General features: G+C 39.5%; 1 protein-coding gene across 1 annotated transcript; it reads right to left on the bottom strand.

Annotated features, from left to right (window-relative positions):
• Window positions 1–1055: 1055 nt before the first annotated feature.
• LOC138621593 (phosphatidylinositol transfer protein beta isoform-like) lies at window positions 1056–19193 on the bottom strand. The gene is made up of 11 exons (XM_069699757.1): window positions 19117–19193; window positions 15725–15755; window positions 14527–14672; window positions 14212–14303; window positions 13168–13175; window positions 12987–13061; window positions 12805–12888; window positions 9901–9978; window positions 6948–7058; window positions 6422–6544; window positions 1056–3819 (listed from the first exon to the last, which is right to left on the bottom strand). The coding sequence occupies exons 1-11, from the start codon at window positions 19191–19193 to the stop codon at window positions 3772–3774; spliced, it is 873 nt and encodes a 290-aa protein (XP_069555858.1). The 3' UTR covers window positions 1056–3771.
• Window positions 19194–19770: the final 577 nt, after the last annotated feature.

The following is a 19770-nucleotide window of genomic DNA, read 5'->3' as shown; positions in this document are numbered from 1 at the left end:
TCTCGTGGCAGGAAATGCAGCCATGTGGTGCACTTTATTTTAGTAGGTGTTGTAGGCCCATACAGATTTAAGGATACTGTGAATACTGCTTCTCCATTAAAGCAATAAACGGCATGGTCGTTCTGGCTACCACAGTGTTTTTAGCTCCGAGACTTTCTTTAATAACTCGCCTGTACGTCCTGCTGTGTCAAGTCTTGAGCCACTCTGAGATTCAGTTCTTCCCTTCATCTGTTGCCGGAGCTATTTAAACGACAGGGGCTCACTCATGACATGTCCCTTCATCTTCCCAGCGAGGGAGACACATGGAGGGATGGACGCATGCCTACTGTAGACTACTGTGAGCTGCCACTTAACAGGAGGTGTGTGGGCGAGTCTGCCCATCTCCCCTTTTAGAAACAGCATTATTTGCTTGTTCTGCGGCAGATATGACTGGTTTCCTTGCAGCAGGCCCATGTGACCGTTCCTCCATAAACAATATAAAAAGACTGCTATCTCAGCCAGCAGACCGGCAGCTTTTCCTGCTCTTTAACACAGATTCCGCTGTTATTGTGTGACTCTTCTGACCTGCAGGTCGCAGAAAGTCTAGTCCATGCTGGAGTCACCAATAACTTTGCTGGGGGACATGTTTATCCTGTCTACATTTTACAAAATTGTACTAATATTTTTAATTAAGCCTCAGTCTCAGTCAAAGCGACTCAAAATCAACTAAAAAAATACTTTTTCAATTAAATTCTGTTACTGTATAATTTAAAAAAAAAATGGTGACTCAGTAGAGCTGCTTCAAAGCTGGATATTTTGTGAACAGTGCAGCCTAAGATGTATTAAGTACATCTGTGGATTTGATGTTGCCATCAGCAGGTCTAAAGCTTTCAAGCAAATAAATGGGACACTGACAGATCTCTTTGGCTAATATCAGCATTCTTTGGTCTGAAACATGAACACTAAAAGAAGACTCTGACCACATTACTGTCAGGCAAAGCTTCTCCAACAACTGTCTGCAAACAATCAAACAAACAGCACAATCCGAAGTTTTAGTTTCCAGAATTTTTTTTATTGATACTCAGATATGGAAACTTAATAACACACAAGGCACAATATATCATACATTCACTACCATGTCCCCTGATTTTCAAAAGCTGATCAGAACCTTTAAAACGCAAGATTTTCAGAGATTAAACAGTTGTGGATTTAAATGATAATAAAACTGCACAGAGGAATACATCCTCCAGCATCATTGTCTTGACAGATGGTCAACCATTAATTTAAGTTATTCTCTTTAGCCATTGGGTTCTCTACTCAACAGAGATCATCATTAACATTGACTTGGAAACACTGATTAGATTGTGAACCAATTGTTGCACACATTTTGCTGAGAATTATGTATACAATTCCAGTATAGTAACAAAGCCCAGGTGGCTGTCTCACACATAGTGATAAAATGGAACCGACTATACCATGACCATCTGGTATTGAAATTGTAATGTAACAGAAAAGCATGATTCAGGGATTGTTTGGAGCAACTGGTGAGCAACAAAATTAAAAAAAAAAAAAAAAAAAAAAGATTCTTGTGTCGTTTCACCTGAGAAGAATTTGTTGTTGGAACATGTTGCCTAAGACAACAGCTTCCAAAATGTTCCTATATTATTCTACAATTACTGAACACATGTAAACATAGCAGAAATTAATTTACACTCTTTGGACAAGCCAATAAACCTTTATTGAGGAAATGATCACATTCCCTCAGACAGACGGAAAATAAAAACGGAATCTTTGAACCAAGATATTTCATTATATATCTGTCTTGAAAGGAAAATATGGAAAACAAATTCTAAAACAAAAGCCCCAAGTTCCTGTTGCACAATTAAAGACTATGAAACAGCTAAAACACACACACACACACACACACACACACACACACACACACACACACACACACACACACACACACACACACACACACACACACACACACACACACACACACACACACAAAACCCTTAAGACGATCAGTAGGGATCAGATAAGTAAATCTCAGGTTTTGTTATATGTAACACTAGTGATAATCAACACTGTAAACCAATGACACATGGTTGTGAAGTCTAAAGAGAGAAAGTGTGCTGTAAAGTTGAAAGTCAAAAGTCACTCATGAGGCAGAGATGTAAATCTGCAGCCCTTTACAGTGGCCACAGTACACGGTGGCTGTTGAGGCGGCGGCGGCGGCTAACTAGTTTTGCTTGCTGAAGGAATTGCACTAGCTCAGGTGCTGTGACACACATTGGGAAACATAAACAGAATCACATGCCACACCACACCCTGAAGAAAATAAAGAGTCATCACAAACAACTTCGCTCATAAAGCTCTGTCTGCCAAGATTTACTCCTAACAAGCAGCAGCTAACAGCTAATGCTAACCCTTAGGCGTCAGGGAAATTGGCATTCAGAAATGAGGGAGGTAGCTAGAGCAATAGCTGGCAGTAGAGGTACAAAAGGCGTAATAGGTCTGATAGGTATAAAGTTCTGGAGATTAAGGCGAGCTGGTGCGGCGCTGTTGTCGACCAGGCACCGGTAAGGCAATCATGAATCTGTAAACACGGCGGGAATGAAGCAGAGGAAGAGGCCTTTTTTGGGGGGGGGAAACGGGACTACCTCGGAGACCCTAGACGAGTGAGACGGTCCTCTGGGGTGGGCTGGGTGAGCACGGTACAGTTTGGCTTGTGACAGAGGCTGGAGGGGTGTAGCACCATCTGTGGCTGTTTTTCAGTGCAGTTTTTCTCCGGGGACATCTGTTAAGGAGATGAATGCTGTGTTGTATGTTATGCGTGAATGTCTTCAGAGTAGCGAGGGTGGGGGTGTTGTGGGAGAGCAGTGAGAGCTGTAAACACATCCAAACATCTTTTAGCTGAACAAGCTTGCATGGATCTGCCCAGCTTGAGCTTTTAAGACATCAGTCACCGCAAAGGTATCCGCACCTGTGAGTGTGTGTGCAAGAATGAATTCACATGTTTATCTTTATGTGCGTAATGTATACGTGTCATACGTGTGTGTTTCTGTTAAGTCTTTATGGGAGTGAGAGTGAATACCTGTACAGGCATGATTGTCAGTGTTAATAAGATGCAGTGCTTCGGAGGAGGAGGGTTGACGGCGGGGAGGATTACAATGGGCCAATGCACCGAGGGTGTTAGTAATCACTTAATGGAGGCTGTGGCAGGAAGGAACACGAGTATGACAGAATCGCATGCCAGGGAATGCAAACCACTGAGCCACAGTGTGCACAGTTAAGACCAAGGAGGAGACAACGAGGTCATACAGGGCATCATCTTGTGAGGAATGTTTTGGAGGCAACATTAACCACAGAAAAGAAAAAAGAAATCTGAATAAATCAAGAGGAAATATTCGGTCCAACACCTGCCACTGTGGAATCAAGCCCATATTTATATGTAAAAAATGAATGGATCTGCAAGTCGTTCCTCTTCACATCTCCCCAGAAGGCTTGGTCTCAATAACGTGATGCAGATAGCTGGCCTTTCTCTGCCCAGGAGATCAAAAGGAACCAGAGTCTTATCAGCTAGGGATCGTGTTGGTTTCTAGAAATCAATTCCTCAGTGGATAGAATGTCTATGATTTGGTTCAAGTCAGGGATCTGTTCTATAGATTTGCAGGAAACAGTGCTCCCTCCTCCACAGCCTGAATTGGTTAAGGTAGAAAGTGGCACCAAAGGAGCTCTCTTAGCAGTCTCCGTCACTGCTGTCACCGTGGGTGTTTACAATCCGTTTCATTCGTCTGCGGCACTGGTTCCTCGTACTTCACCCTGTTTGCGAAGCTGCGGGGAAACAGAGAGAAATAAACACACGTTAGATTTACATGAGCTAAAAGCAGGTGAGGGCAGGTTTGGTGAATGCTTGAATTCAGTGGAAAGCTTCTGAACAAAAGCTTTATACATATTTCTATTCATAACATGACCTTTTTTTTTCTTAACTTCTGGCTTTGCAAACCGGTAAAAACAACAAATATTTTTTTGCAAACCGAAATCTTTTAAGTTTCTTAAAAATCGTCTCGAACATTCCTCATCAAAACTCCTGTTTGTCTTCTAGCTAGATAAAAGCATCACTTTCAAATTCTCCCACCCTGAGGCTGATGGCTTTGGAAAGTCAATTAGTGTTAGAATCTGATAGCCGACCACCTTAATGGAACAGTTCAAACTAACACTGGCTCTAAACAGACGAATAAGACAGATCTGATGAAATGGCATGAGGATTCACCCTCCCACTTCTCCATCCTCCCTCCTTTTTTTTCTCAATCACAGCACAGACTCCTTCTCAACTGCAGAATTCCATTTGTATGTTAATGAGGAAAAAGGAGCCATCTTGAAGACCCCTCCCGCACCCTTTCCTTCGCTCATGCCTCCCCCCCTTCTACACCAGCAGCACCCCAAGACCTATACATAAAGAACACAGACATGCCTGTTGGTGCATTGTCTCCTTAATGTTGAGTGTCTCATCCCCCCCAGTGCAGCCTTGTCTAGAGCGTAAACGGCAGTGATTGTATGTAGGCTGTTGTCACCATTGCAAGTCATCCCATACAGTCCAACTGTGACCCTGCTAACCCCTGAGCTCAGAGGTTCGGGCCTTGTAGGCCTCCTCACCACAGCCCTCTTTGATGGCACCCGCCTGTTTACTTACTCCAAAGGAAAATGGGAAACACATGCTGAATTGGGCGAGATGTTAGAGGGGGAAGGCAAAGCACAAAATGTTGTATGCTGGTAGTCAGCCAGGAATGTCTGAGACTGGCCCACTTTGACCAGTCCAACCCAGATTCCTCCCTTGTTCTCCTTGTACGGCCAAAAGCTGCCAGACTGATATTTGGAGTAACTCCAAGAGGAAAGCAGTGGTAAGGTTTTACAGAGAATGCGAGTCACGGAGCATAAAGCCGGTGATTTCGGAGCAGTTGATTTTTCTTCTCTGTCTTGTTTTCCTTTATGGAGATGCTCTGGATTACAGGTGCCTTCTGTGTCACCTTTTAAAAATACTGTTTGATTCTGAGCAAAGTGTGGCCTGGCATACACATACATTCTCAACATGCATTCATGAAAACCATGACTTTTTTCTTCTTCTTTTTTTTTTAGAGTCAGCAAAACACCTAACGACCAAGCACTTACGTCATTTCTCTGGTGTTATTGATTAACTACTTCAGAGTGAGCAATGCAGTTTCATGTGAAAGCAGAGACACCCGTGAACATAGAGACACAGTGGACTAAAAGACCTTTCCCAACTCCGAAGAGTACAGCGTGAACACAGCATAGACGTGCAGCAACACAGAATGCCCAGAGAAAGCATCTAACAGGGTTTTTCCACTTTGTGTGTGTGTGCGTGCGTGTGTGTGTGTGTGTGTGCGGGCGTGCGTGCGGTGGTGGGGGTTGGGGGTCATACCGCGCCATGCAGTCGAGCCACGCTGGCTCAGTTATTTTCCACAACAAAACAAAATTGTGTACCTAAGCCGCTAATGCAGTGCTGCTAATGTGCAATAAACACATTTCCTGAGACTCCTTCACAATAAAAGCATCAAAGCATCCCCCCCAGTTCGCTAGTAGAAAGCATTCAGTATATGTTAGCAGTAACGTGAAGCTATAGTGTGGGACTTTACATATATACAGTGACACTAAACTCCAAAGTACTAAACTCGCCCGGAATCCTTCTTGCGCATCTGGGCAAAAATAAAAATACAGGAAATCACAGAAATAGGACTAGGTAACCATGGGAATATTGGCATTAATCAGGATGTCAATATCCTTCTTTTATTTTAGCTTTCGAATTACTCCACATTTTATCAGTGCATTAGTTCAGTAAAGAGGATCTAAAAAGGCCCACAAAAGCACATGATTCATGTTTAGCAATAATACACTTCCTGCTTTTCACCTAATGTTTTCATTTTGGTAACAAGTGCTTAACAAAATACACTCATTAGGAAATAAGGACAAATATTACTGGCAGTACAAGACTAATAATAACAAATTTGATTGGTCTAACATGAATTTAAAATATTTTAAAATTCAAAATGTATTTTCAGTGGGCAGCAAATAGTGAAGAGTGTGCATAGAAAGGCCATGGGTACAATGGTAAAACAAATATTCATTGTATGAAATAGAAAATGTATTTATTAAACTGAGATATTACCAACTAAATCGAGAGAATCAGAAGTTGTTATAATAGACTAGCATACTCCTTGTCGACTCAACTTCTCTAATGTAAAATGAATGGCCTCACCATAATAAAACTAGACTGTGTCACACTGGTTTATCGCAAGCTTGGGCAAGTATTAGAAATGTAAACTACAATCTTCAAGTCAGAGAAAGGAAATCACTTGTGCATACATCCTATGCACAAGGGTGAATTTTAATTCCAGGTAGTTTTTACATATACACTTACCTCATCCAGCTCTTTCTGTGTGTTGGCCTCCATCTGCCGGATATCATCCATTGTCAGCTCCACCCACTTATCAATCCAACAGAAGAGTTGACGGTGGAAGTTGGTGAAGATCCTCTGCTCTTGCTGAGGAAGACAGTGGCAGTCTTGGTTAGGGCTGAGGGACGTTTGAACTCAGTTCCACACCATGAATAAAAGTACATTTGAAACCTGTGGGAGATGTATGTAAAATGATAAAACAATATTCACACTGATGCTAAATGCTGTGAACTGTGTTCCACTGGCATAAAATATTTTTGACCAAACTTAAATCCAATATGAGTTAATGCTTCATTCTGTTCACAATTACGTGCCACATTTGAAGTGGAAGTCAACAAATAATAATACTGAACTAACCCTTAACGCTCGTTTTGGTCAATCAGACAGTCAACCGGCACAAAATTGCTTCGGCAAACTGTCAGTTGGAATACAACTCAGCCAAAATAAATGGACTGTAAAAGGTTTAAGTGTGTAAACATGTCACTCTTACCTCTTGGATGAAGTTCTCCACTTTGGCCTGCAGGCCCCACCACTTGAACTTGACTGTGACTAGTTTGTAGGCACACATCCTTGGGCAATCAGTTTTACTAACCAGCTCTTTCTGTTGAGAAAAGAACAGCAAAAGAATGACAAGACTTAGAACCCATCACTTTTTAAAGCAGAGTATCAAAATAAATAAACCAGCAAAAACTTGACAGAAACTTTCCAATGAGAATAATTGTAAAAATAGCAGAACGTTGAGAGAACGTTATTTTAGACTAATCTTGAATGCATTCAAAGCTAAAATTCATTAATACATAATGCTTTGGGTATGGAGCTTGCTGAAATAATTATCAATATGAAGATGTGCTGTGCACAGATAAAAGTGCCCTAATCTACAACACACTTTCTAAATCCATCCGCTGCTTGCACTCTGCCTCGCTCTGAAGAAGAGAAGAAAAGGAGGAGGGGGTTGGGGCACAGCAAAGTGGATAAACTCCAGATGAAGGGACCATTTCTCTGCCTCCGCCCTGACAGCGACACCGTTCCCGACAGGCATGCCTTTGTGGCCACAGAAGGCAGATAAAACGGTGCTCACGAAGCGATAAGGGCGTCGCAGTGCAAAGCCGGTTACATTATTAACACCTAGGACCTGCTCGCCCCCAGAACACACACACTCTCCCTCCGAGAACACCTGTTTAATTAATCACTTCATTCTGGCTCGGCATTCGAAGAGAAAATGCCACAGACCCGCCTCAATCACCCTCATCCCACTGCCGTTTGATGCCACGATCATGGAGGAGTGCGAGAGGAGGGAAATGAGGAACATTTCTAAATTTGCAGTGGGTTTAGAAAAGTTGTCATCGCTAAAGGAGAACTTCACATGAAACGGATTCTACATCAAAACACTTACGGTGACATTTCTTCTCTCCCTCTCTGTGCCCCACTCAAAGGAGCAGAAGTTTTCAGAAATACAAAGGGTAGCGATATGCAAGCATGTGTGCATGCCGAGATAGACAAGAGTTTTATTGCTCTGAGAAGCTGGCAGAAATTGTGCCTCTGTTGTCACGTAACTACTTTTTTTTTTTTCACCTTTTCAAAAACAGTCGTTTTCCATGTCCACAGCGGACGGGAAAGTGATCTAATTAAAACACAAAATAAAAGTTGTGCTTCTTTATTCATACTTTTAAAAGCTGTTTGGCTGCCTTTGTTCTGTGAAAATTCTTGAAGCAGAAGAAAGTTTCCCATGGTGAACTTTGCGGGCTCCACTGCAGAATAGAAATTCTCAGAGCTCGCAGTGAGCAGGACCCGTTTGTGAGGCTGCAGGGTACGGCAGGGTTTGGAGGGGAAAGCAACACAACTCCTGACAAAGTTTCTTTGTGTGGATGAGCTACTTCTTATTGACTTTTTACCAAAAATACATCAGTCCCTATACAGAACTGCTGTTTGGCAAATTTAGAATCGATGTCTCGATGTCCATAAACAGACGCTTCCCCGTTTCTGGCTTCTGCCACAAGCAGTCTGGCAGATGGAGCTCAGAGAGTAGAACCTCTATCTGACCTGGTGACTTGAAGTTCCATTTCATTCAATTAGAGCTAAGAAAGAGGTGATTTGTCTTCTTCAAATTCCAGTCTTACAGTGCTTTGAACACCAATTGAGTCCTCCTCCAGCCTGTGCTTTGCTATTACACACAATGGTGCTGGTGTGAAAGATTCTTATTATTTATGTGAAAATAAATCTTTACAAATTTATCTAAATGAATGAAAAAAAAAAAAAACACCAAAATAATTGATAGTGCAAGTATTTTCCTTTACAGGGTAAATGTAGTAATTATATCTATATTGTACGTTTACAGCCTTAAGTCTACGCAAGTAGGTCTGAAAAAGCCATGCTCATCTGCACACAGCAATGCAACTCCATTCTTTTTTTCTTTTTTTTTAAACTGTTAAAACGCAAGGAGTTTCCTGTATTTTGCTTCATTCATTTAACCATCTATATTTCTAAACCTGCTGCAGGAGCATCCCTACGGTATGATGCTGCCACCAACACAACACACAAAGCTCAATTTTTAGTCTCAGGCCTCCGAAGTTTCTTCCTCTGTGTTTCCACCACTGAACCCTGCAGCTTCTTCAGACAAAGGCCTCTCTGCGGGGAGGACAGTCTGCTCTAGACCAGTCGGACTCACCGGATATAGACGGTGTGTATCAGCTTGCCATTGGCCAACTGCTTCAGTCGGCAATTTTCCTCCTCTTCTGCTATTTGTATGTTACGGTTTTCAAAATCCCCGTTGCTATGGGGAACAAAAAACCCTACGAGCTAGCAACCTAGATGGTGAAAATGACAAGTTTTGACAAAGATTTGGATCATGGCAGGTCCGCTCGGTTCGTTTCGGTCTCTTGTGGGAATTTAGCGATTTTAATGCCAGAGCTCGCCTCTAATGTTCCATCAAAACAAGTTCTCAAGAGCAGCGTTGCTGCATCCTAACACACTCAAGACGATGGCGATTGGTTTAAAGGAATGCAAACAAGCCTGAGCGGTTTTTTCCCCCTATAGCAGGATGATACATTGGTGCAACTACTCTCCAGCACTAGCACAGATTTAAAAACATTCAATATTTTTCCATTTCATTATGACCAACCTTGTTTGTTCCTTAAAAATGTTCAGTTTATCTCGTTACACCAGCCAACTTGAACTTTCCAGATATAAAACATTGCTGCAACAATGTTTAATCATGAACAACTGCATAGAATTATTAAAGGTTGTGAAATTATAATTTTAGAAATCTGTAAAAGCACAGCTGCAGCTGCATGTGTTATTTAAATGATAATGACCATGTATATAACCACTTCAGCCCGTGTCTGTATACTGGGTCATTTGGTGTTTCGTTTAGTTTCCTGTGACATTAACTGCCATTTGTGTGCGAATGCAATACATATAATTTCCATGGCTGACAAGAGAATTACCTTCCATGCTGGTCCAAGAGGTCCTCTGCCAGTCTTAACTGACTTGAACTTGGCGGGATCCTCATCTGGCTTGTAGTCCTGTAGTCAGAACAATTTTTCTATGATTAATACAATATATAGCACACAATGTTCAGCCTAAACAAACTGTAAAATATGCTGTTACAAATCTATATACAATGCACCAAATACACTGACTAATACATGAATTAAGGTAGCCAGTGATTAGTTTTATTTGGTGAAAAGAAGTTTAAGAAATTAAGTAAAAAGATTTACCCCATTTAAAAACAACAAAAATATGTTAAGATAGACGTTATTTCTATTGTGTTCTGAAAACAAACAGTCAACAAAAAGAAAGTTTAATTTCAGTGTGGCCTGTTTGTCGTACACTACTATTCTTCAACAAAAATAAAGAGCAGAACAGCCACAGCCACTGAAAGGCTAAAGAGCAGTGCACTCATTTTCCAAACCTCAAAGAAAATGTGATGAAGCAAGACCAGAGCACAACTCGGCTCACAAATGGCTTAGAGATAAAAGTCTGTCTACGAGGCACTGATGCCACCAGCAACATCTGTTTAATTAGGGTGACACTTCTCCCATTTAAATGGAACTGAATATGCTTGAAACTACCTGCATGTGTGGTGAGTATTTGTGCTGCACATCCCACTACAAGTGTGTGTCTACAGTTCCAACTGCAGCATCGCTCCTTACCCTACAGGCACTCCACAGTCATGTCCTGCCAAACCCATTTTAGTGAAGTAAGCACTTATGCCCTATTACACATGAGGATCTTGGTCCCACAGCAAACAGATTTATAGAGGATATAGGAAAATACAGGGGGGATACTGAGCACACATACCAGGCATGAGCACATGACAAAGGTGACTTCGTAAAACAGGCAAGAGAAAAAAAAAAGTAATACAAATATATGAAATGGCGTTCAAATTATCAACAGCTCAAGGGCCCTGCAATTTTAAATAAATCATGATGCGCCTCCAGCTAAAAGCTACTTTTTCAGGGCTATTGGCCAACAGGAGGGTGCCAAACGTGCGGAAAGAAATGGAAACGCACCCCTAGACGCACACAATAATTTGGCTTTTTTTTTTTTTTTTTTTTTAATGCCGAGAGCTCCATCACTATAACAATACACTGTGCTGCACTAATGAGGTCTGTGAATCGATGTGCCGTGGTACACAAAAAAAAGAGCTACTCCTCAAGTAAGAAAGTGTGTGTTAGGGCAAAAGTGTGTTTATATCACGTGTGTATTTGTCTAGTTCCGGCGCGCGCAGCACTGTGAGCCTTAATTACACTAACAAACTCATCTGTGCTGGCGGTACGCCCCAGGCCCTGCAGTCATGCCCGAGGCTGAGGGCTGATAGGGCCCTCAGACACAACGCACTCCTCCAGCAAGGCAAAGCCGTCCGCCTCGTTAACTACCCACCGCAAACAAACATGTACACACACACAGAAACCAATGCTTCTCGGCCAAATAGCCACACATATGCTTGCACGCACACAGAGAGCCGCAGTGAAATGAGGCAATGTGATGTCAAATAACAGCAATAATGTGTAACATCTTCGAAAAGGTTTCAGAGATTCAAAATAGAGTATTAAATGCTCAAATTTATATTTTGATGTGGTATTGAAGCAATCTTTGGTTGTTCAGATGGTATGCATAATTTGTATTGTTTGAGTTGCTGAGTTAAGTCAGTCGCAGACCAAATGTTAAGTAATTAGTTGAAACATTTATTAAGTTAATCTGTTAGTTGACAGAATTAAAATAAAAAGTACTGTTATGATCAATTCATTTTATCAGCCATTTTTCAGTCAGAAATGTGCTTTAATTGTTGTCCGTTTAACATCACACTATGTATATGTGGATTTTAAACTGATTTCCACTGTTTTCTGATACTTTATTGACCAAACAATTAATCAATGCATTTTGATCCGCAGATTAATTGATAATGGAAACAACCATTCCAGCCACACGGTTAGCCAGACAATAGTTGCAGCTCTGTTAAGTATGTAATATATTCAATAGATAATAAAATGGTTGAATCATTCTACTCAACAGTCTGTAGTGATTTGACTGTTAGCCAAAAAGATGTGTTTCGAGGTACTTCATCTTCTGGTGAGGCACAGTTTAGTCAAATACATTTCCTGCCTTGGATCCACTAATTTCATGAAAACAGTTCCACTATATACAACAAATATCAAGAACTATTCCAACACTAATTAATGAGTGTTCTCTGGAGCTAGATAAGAAAATATTAACAAGTTCATTTTTCTCAGTGTTTTTGTTCTGTTGCAGAAAAGGGTAGAGAGTTGGGCTGGAACGATTAGTCAATTAATGAGTCAATCAACAGTATTAGTCAAAGATTCTAGTCTGCTAAGTTGTTGAAGTAATTTTGTCAAATACAAATGTCAAACATTTGGAGTTTTGCACAGGTTTTTACATTTCAAATCAATACAAACAAAAGCTTTTTCATTTTTTTAAATGTTGTTCTGAAAACATAAATTAGCAACTGGTTGACGTTGCCATCGGCACTAAGAATTTTTGAGATGCTTCAAACACAACTACAAAAATCAACACAGACATAACTGAATACTGACCTGTTGAAAACATAGAATTTATGACAATATTTTTCAATAAGTCTGTCCTTATTTGTTGATTCTCCATCTGTGCCACCCTTCTTTTTAAATGAATTTGTAAAATGAATGCACAAAAATAAACGAACTGACACGATTACAGCTCGTCAAAAATAGAATCCATAACCACAATTTAAACATTCCTTATGCAAAGAGGATTAGGTTAGGCAAAAAGCTTTGTAATGATCACACTTGTCCACGTGAAGGCGCCATTTATTGTTTTTACAGTGGGAATGTGACTGAGGAGTTTCTACTTACAGAAGCGGACACATGACTTGTGTCTGCAATGTCAATGGGCACAACCGCTACATTCTGCCATGTGGAACTGTCTAGTTCGTGCACCTGAGCAAACACACAAAAAAGAATTTGTTACCAGAAAAAAACCTAGTTAATCATCATTCACACTGAATATTTTCTTGATTTAATGTTGATATACTCACATTTTCTAGCGTTCCAAGGTCCTCTTTGTGCCACGTCTCAATTTTAATGAAGAAACTGTCCTTCATATACTCATTCTGGAGTAAAGAGATATCAGGAAGTGTATAGTGTAAGCAGAAACTCCGGGGCTATTTGAACAATTTAAGAAATGCCCAAAAATGAAATCCATTTAAGGCTACCTACCGTCACAACTGGATCAAGGTTGGGCATGAGGAGGAAATGGAGAGAAAATAAAACACTACATCAACACAAAGACATAAAACAAATGCTATAAATTCAACAGAATACATGTGCCCATTATCCAAATAACACAAGTAAACTTAATTATGCAGAGGAGCAAGAGCTTTGGGGAAAAGTCAGGGTGCGTGCATACAACTTTTTAAGAGTAAAATTCAAGCACTTTTTAGGCTTTTTTTTTTTTTTTAAAAAAAAAAAGGTACCCCCCCCATCCAAAAAAAAAAAGTTTTCCAGACTTTTGCAGCCTTTACCATCACATTTAAATCATTACTATACAAGAAAAAAAATGGAAGATAAAGTTCAGAAAATGAATTTATGTCCATGGCAATCAATGTATCTTGACACAGTTTATTTTACCAGCTCTTCACATTAACTTTGATTGCATCTTTTGATCATGATTATTTAATGCCTTTCAGAATAAGAGAACAGAGGATTTATCTGGGTATGAATGACACATGAACTCAAGAAAGCACTCTTCTTATTTTAATCTTTAATGGTGTCAAAGAACAGACAGCTTTTAAATGATTTTAAAAACAGATTACAAGTTGGCATATAACAATGAGTAAAGCAGAATCTATAGCTGTTCAAACAACAAAATGTTGATAAATCAAATGTACATTATCATCAGATTATCCCAGAAGAATATTTACATTAGAGGATATTTACATACCGTATTTCTATTAGAAAGGTTCAGTGCTTTTAATTTTTCTACTCCTGTAGGGTTAGGGTCCGCTCCACATATGGGTGTAAGACGCAGGACACAAACAAATGGATAACAGGATTGTTTCTTGTCAAATATTTAGATATTTTTGGTTTACATTAATGATTATGTTGATGAAACACCAGATAATGCAGAAAATAAAGCATTTTTCGAGGAGTACATTTAAATTCAAGCATATCCCTAACATGAATTGACCCTTTCCCAAACTTTTAAGACTTTGTAAGAACCCTGTAAAGAAAATATAAAGTGATATTGGGAGAGGGACTCACTGGTTCGGCAGTAGGGGTAGGCATTCCAAGCTTTTTCATGGAATACCAGGGAGCCTTCAGGGGCGAAGAGTCTGACAAACCCTGGTACTTTACTGTGGGGAGGAGAGGGAGGGATGGGAGAGGGCAGATGTGGGAAGAGAAATGAAGAAAGAAAACAAATTGCTTCGCTTATCAGTGGTTTTAGAGGGACGATTGGGCAGGAAGGAAAACACACACTTGTAATGCTTCACAGATAAGACAACACTGCCACTGCCTGGTGGCACTGCACTATTACACTAGGGGAAAACAATTATGGAAGCATTAAATAGCACATACCTCTTTAGGTGGTAGATTTTGTGTGTATACTGTCCTTTCTCTCCATCTTTTTCATAGGGCTCATTCTTGAGTACCTCAATGCCCTCGCCACCACCCGTCTCATTTTTGCTTGCCTGAGCCACTGAGAACAGCTGCCCCACTTGATACTGTAACACAAATAACATAACCTTAACACAAAAACATGATAAATATTGATACATTTCAGAAAATGTAAGTACTCTTTATTAAAAACCTGCATGCGGACAATTAATGACAAAAGCTGTTCATATCAACCGTCAAAGACTTTCTCTTCTTCAGTTTCTTTCTTTTTCTGTGTTTTAATCCCAAAGTTCCAAAATGTTTTGGGCTTCTGACCCCTTAATATGAAGCAACGTCTACCCAATTAGTCTATATCTGTTACTGTGTACACGTTTTAATCAAACAACGAATTCCCCCCCCACCCTTTAAATTGTTCCATTTTACAAGCTGTGCAGTATTTTGTGATTATAGGGACATTGGATTCATCACGTGCCGTGTGTTTTAAAAAAGTGAATGAGCCAACATAAATATAGTAAGATGTGTCACTGTCCTGCCGACATGCCAGTGGATTGCAGATTTTTATTATGCGCCAAGAAAAACTACAACAGTCCTGCACAGTCAAATAAACTTGAATCAGACCTGTGGTGTGGGAGCAAGGGTCTTTTTTCCCAATTATGCTGCCATCGTTCCAAAATCAATCCACAACAAAAAGCAGTCCTAATCTGGATAATTTTTCTAAATTAAAGACAACCCCACAATCTTAAAGCAACATGAACTAGTGTCTCGTGTTATGATGATTAAACAACAAATGGTGCGACACAAGTGAGGCTATTTGTTTCTCACAGAAAGAGAAAAGATATTGTTTTTTAATTTCTTGGACTTTCAAAATGCGGTACTAATTGCCATGAGATTTTAACTCCACATAAGGCGGCAGGGTGATAGCCTGGGATTCATGACATAAACATCTATAAACACAGGGCACATGTACCTTCTTGATTAAAAAAAAAAAAGACTAATAAAGCTTTTTTGGATACCAGTGTGTTGTCTGTTGGATTCATATAGCCCACAATAGGTACCAAAAAAATAGATATATTGCAGGAGCTGTAAAGTAATGGAACAAATGCAATCATTTAGAACACTACTTGTATAATAACAGATGGGATTAAAATGGCTTACTCACCTCCTCAACACTACAGGGTAAAACCACACGGCTGCAAAAGAGAGAAAAGTTGTGGTAACATTCGTACAACACTTGTTTCTAAGAATTCAGACAGAGCCATTACAATTTCACATCAATTTAGATTGCATCAACAAGTTTAACACGATATTACCACACCAGATAAATCCAGATGCAGAAATTTGTGCAAATACAAATAGTGGTCGACAGGAATAACAGAAAACCTGATGGAAAGAAAAAAAGATTGTTTCTTCTTGTCTGCATGTGGCTCCGTAAAGTTTCTCATCAAGTGGCTCCGAAAGGTTTCTTTTGTATTCATCTTATTTGCAAGTGACTCCTGGAAAGTTCCTTTTGTTTTACTTTCCGCATCTAATTGATGACTCCCCTGTGTCCTTATCTTGTGACCTGCAACCAACTCTGTATTACCATACAAAAGCAGATACAAAGGGAATGGGGGTGACTGTCAACTGTTTGTCACACTGTGTAAAAGCTGCCCTACAGAGGAGTGAGGTTGAGCAATGCTGGGCATCCTTCTTTGAGTGTACATGTATTTGCTCCTTAAAAAAAACTGCTAAAAGTTTCTCTTTTGACAGTTTCTGGCTATGATGAATTGTGTAATTTTGTCAATTTTTTTAAAATAATACATGGCTTCAAGCCTGCCAGCAGGTTGTGGGGTTCAGAGGGTAATTACTGTGATGTTCCAATTGTCTGTCACTCCACACAGTGTGCAACAAAAACAAACCAGAGCAGAAGATAATAAGGCTATGTTTCCTCTAGAGGACAAAAAAGAAATAACCTCCACAATGCACGGACACCTTTTTGCCAGGAACAGAAAGTCAGTAGAGGTCACTCCTTATGAGGTGTGTGTAAAAAAAAAAAATAAATAAATAAATAAAAAAACACTACTGCCTATTTCAAAACATTGCTGACCTCAGCAAGATGAGAGGAAAACCACCACTAGACCTGAGTGGAAAAGTTAAGAGACAAAAAAAAATGTATTTAAAGAGGAATATGAGAAAGATGATATGTGCAAAGAATACGTGAGAGCCATTTGGGGACAAAAAAAAAATTATAAATGTGCTGCACAGACTAGTAGCAGAAGGCAAGGCTGTTTAAATGACAAAAACATATCTGAATCTTTATTACATAAGATATCCAAAAGTTATATACAGTCTTTACCTAATACAAAGTAAAAGAATACTTTTTCTTCATGTCCCAAACAAGTTTAACTTTAGGGTGTGATACGCTTTGCCCAAAGCCATTGCATCAGTTACTCTGCTGGGCAAGACGCTTCCCTCACTAACCACTAACCACACGGTGCACAAGAAAAACGCAGTGCAGAAGAATAAAGTAGTAAGAGGAAGTTCTCTATTATTCTAGCCCAACATGTACATACTTGGTGCAGCAAGTTTTATGGTGTTTTTTTTTTATGCCTTTTGATTTTCATGAGCTGTGTCAAACCAATGACAACTTATGTTTTGTCCTGAATTAACACTACTCGATTAACCAGTGTTAAAATAAGGCTAGACTTGGAAATGACATCCAACGACAGATGTTTTATTCCTCCAGGCTGCTACAACAAGACCACTGACAACTTTAGAGCAGGGCCCCGAGATGAGTGATGTTGACTTTTGGCACAGGTATAAGTTCATATGTGTATTATAGGTATTATAATAATATCTGATGGAAAGAAAAAAGATTGTTTCTTCTTGTCTGCATGTGACTCCGGAAAGTTTCTCATCATGTGGCTCTGAAAGGTTTCTTTTGTATTCATCTTATTTGCAAGTGACCCCCTGGAAAGTTCCTTTTGTTTTACTTTCCACATCTAATTGATGACTCCCCTGTGTCTTTATCTTGTGATCTGCAACCAACTCAGTATTACCATACAAAAGCAGATACAAAGGGAATGGGGGTGACTGTCAACTGTTTGCTCAATGTCACTCCTCACATCTTTTATACAGTGTGACAATGCTGGGCATCCTTCTTTGAGTGTACATGTATTTGCTCCTTCTTGCAAGAATAAATGTCCAATATGTTTGATTTTGAACTTAGCCTCTGAGTAATTTTTCTAACAATAGGTATTAATAATAATAATAAAAAGACAAATCGTTCAACTATTTGAATAACAATTAATTGTCCACTAAAATGTCTGTATCATGACAGTCCTACAGGGAGCATCAGAATTGGCTCTCAAATTTGGAAAAAAAATAAAAATGGCTGCGAGTATATGTGGAGCTGTAGTTTTCCAGGATCCTGTTGCAGAAGAGGAACATGATGCACAGTAAATGCAACATCTTAAAAATGCAATTAAGAAATACCAATTCCGCATAAAGCACAAGCTCTTGCAAATCCACAAAATGCTCGCAGCATGCATTAATGCGACGATCTGCTGAGTCACTTGTTTTAAAAAAAAAAAACTTTGCCGAGTACAGTTTACTACCAATTTATTTGTCTAGGAGCTGGGAAGAATAGTTATAATATGGAGGTCTTGCCTTGATCAGGATGTATTGACTGATGCAGCCAAAGTGAAACAAAAACTACCATCCAAACATTTCTCGATCCAGCAGGCACACATTTGAAAAAGGTTTTCAAAAGCCAAATGAAAAAGCAGACGAGCTTCTGTGTAGGATTAAACTATTAAATCTTATTCTTGCGGCGTTACGGCATAAATACGTCCTGATTTATGCTTTAAACCCCAAAACGAAACTCTTTTTGATCCAACTTCTGACTCTTCGCTAACAGCTAACTTAACCTAAACTTGAATGGCGCTTACCGGCAGCAAAGCTAGTTGAAGTAGCGAGAGAGCAAACTGCGAATTCAACAAAACAAATCAACGTGTCCTGATCCAGGGTGAGATTAGACGGCGCCGCCACGATCACACGCGTCGATATTGCTAAAAAAACAACAACAACATTAATTTAGCAGCGTTTTGGCGACTTCCCATTCAAGGTAATGCTGGTAGGGTTAGCTAATTTAGCGTTAGCAAATCGTGAGCTAGCTCGATGCTGGGAAGCTTAAAATACCGCTTTTAAAAAAATAAAAAAAATTAAAAAACCCACAGCACGACCTGCAGCCCGGAGTTTTCCCACAAGCCGAGATACTTGGTGTATGTGTGTGTGTGTGTGAACACAAAGAAAAGCAGTCACGTTATACTGCTGCCAGAGCCGGGAGGCCAGAGCAAACCCCCCAAAACCTTCTCCCTCGTGTGTCTTGACACCCCGAGAGAAGATGAAAAGTTTCCACTAGTCTTCCGGGGTTGGACAAAAAAAACAAAACAACAACAAACAAACAAACAAAAAAAAAACAGCCTCATCTAACAGAATCTGATATCAATTGACACTGTAGTTTCAAAACAATCGCAAAGGTAAGAGTTTAGATAGAAAGAGCACACTTACTACTCTTTGATGAGGACCATCGCTACTCGCTCCTTTCGGTGTTGCTGGTACTGACCGCTGACTGCTGATGACGTCATCGGGCGCCTCAGCGCGGTCCCTCCCTCGTGAACAGTGATTTGCAGAAGGAGGGAGGAACTACTAATTAGCATGAACCAATACACTGGCTTTTCTGGTGGCTTTTTAGCCTGCCTACAGTATGGTAGGTAGGTATTTACTTTATTAATCCCCGAGGGGAATTTTTTTTTTTTTTTCCGCTGCAGCAGCATACAGAAGCAATAAGATAATAATATAAATAATAGAATAAAATAATAGAATAGAATAATAGAAAAGCAATAAAATAGCAGTAAATAGCAGTAAAAAATATAAAATGCACAGTATATACAGTACATTATATATCTATATATATATTATATACAAACAAACCAAGAAACACAGTCAACATATATATATATATAATATATATACATATATATATGTATATATACATATATATATATATATATATATATATATATTATATATATATATATATACTACTATATACTATATATATACTACTATATTACTATACTATACTACTATATATGTATATATATATACAGTACAGTATATATCTATATATATTATATACAAACAAACAAACAAACCAAGAAA

The sequence above is a fragment of the Brachyistius frenatus genome, unplaced genomic scaffold (genome assembly GCF_029030835.1).
Source record: "Brachyistius frenatus isolate BFR_SWC_R1_liver_20210118 unplaced genomic scaffold, ASM2903083v1 Contig_31, whole genome shotgun sequence".
In the NCBI taxonomy this organism is placed as follows: Eukaryota; Metazoa; Chordata; class Actinopteri; family Embiotocidae; genus Brachyistius; species Brachyistius frenatus.
Note: the sequence above shows the minus strand (reverse complement) of the source record. Positions and strands in the feature narration are given on the sequence as shown.

Coding starts and splice junctions, on each gene's coding strand:
- LOC138621593 (XM_069699757.1), bottom strand. CDS start 19,193: ATGACGTCATCAGCAGTCAGCGGTCAGTACCAGCAACACCGAAAGGAG. Junction 15,756..19,116: donor ATGGTCCTCATCAAAGAGTA/GTAAGTGTGCTC, acceptor TCTCTTTTGCAG/CCGTGTGGTTTTACCCTGTA. Junction 3,820..6,421: donor CACAGAAAGAGCTGGATGAG/GTAAGTGTATAT, acceptor GTTTCCCCGCAG/CTTCGCAAACAGGGTGAAGT.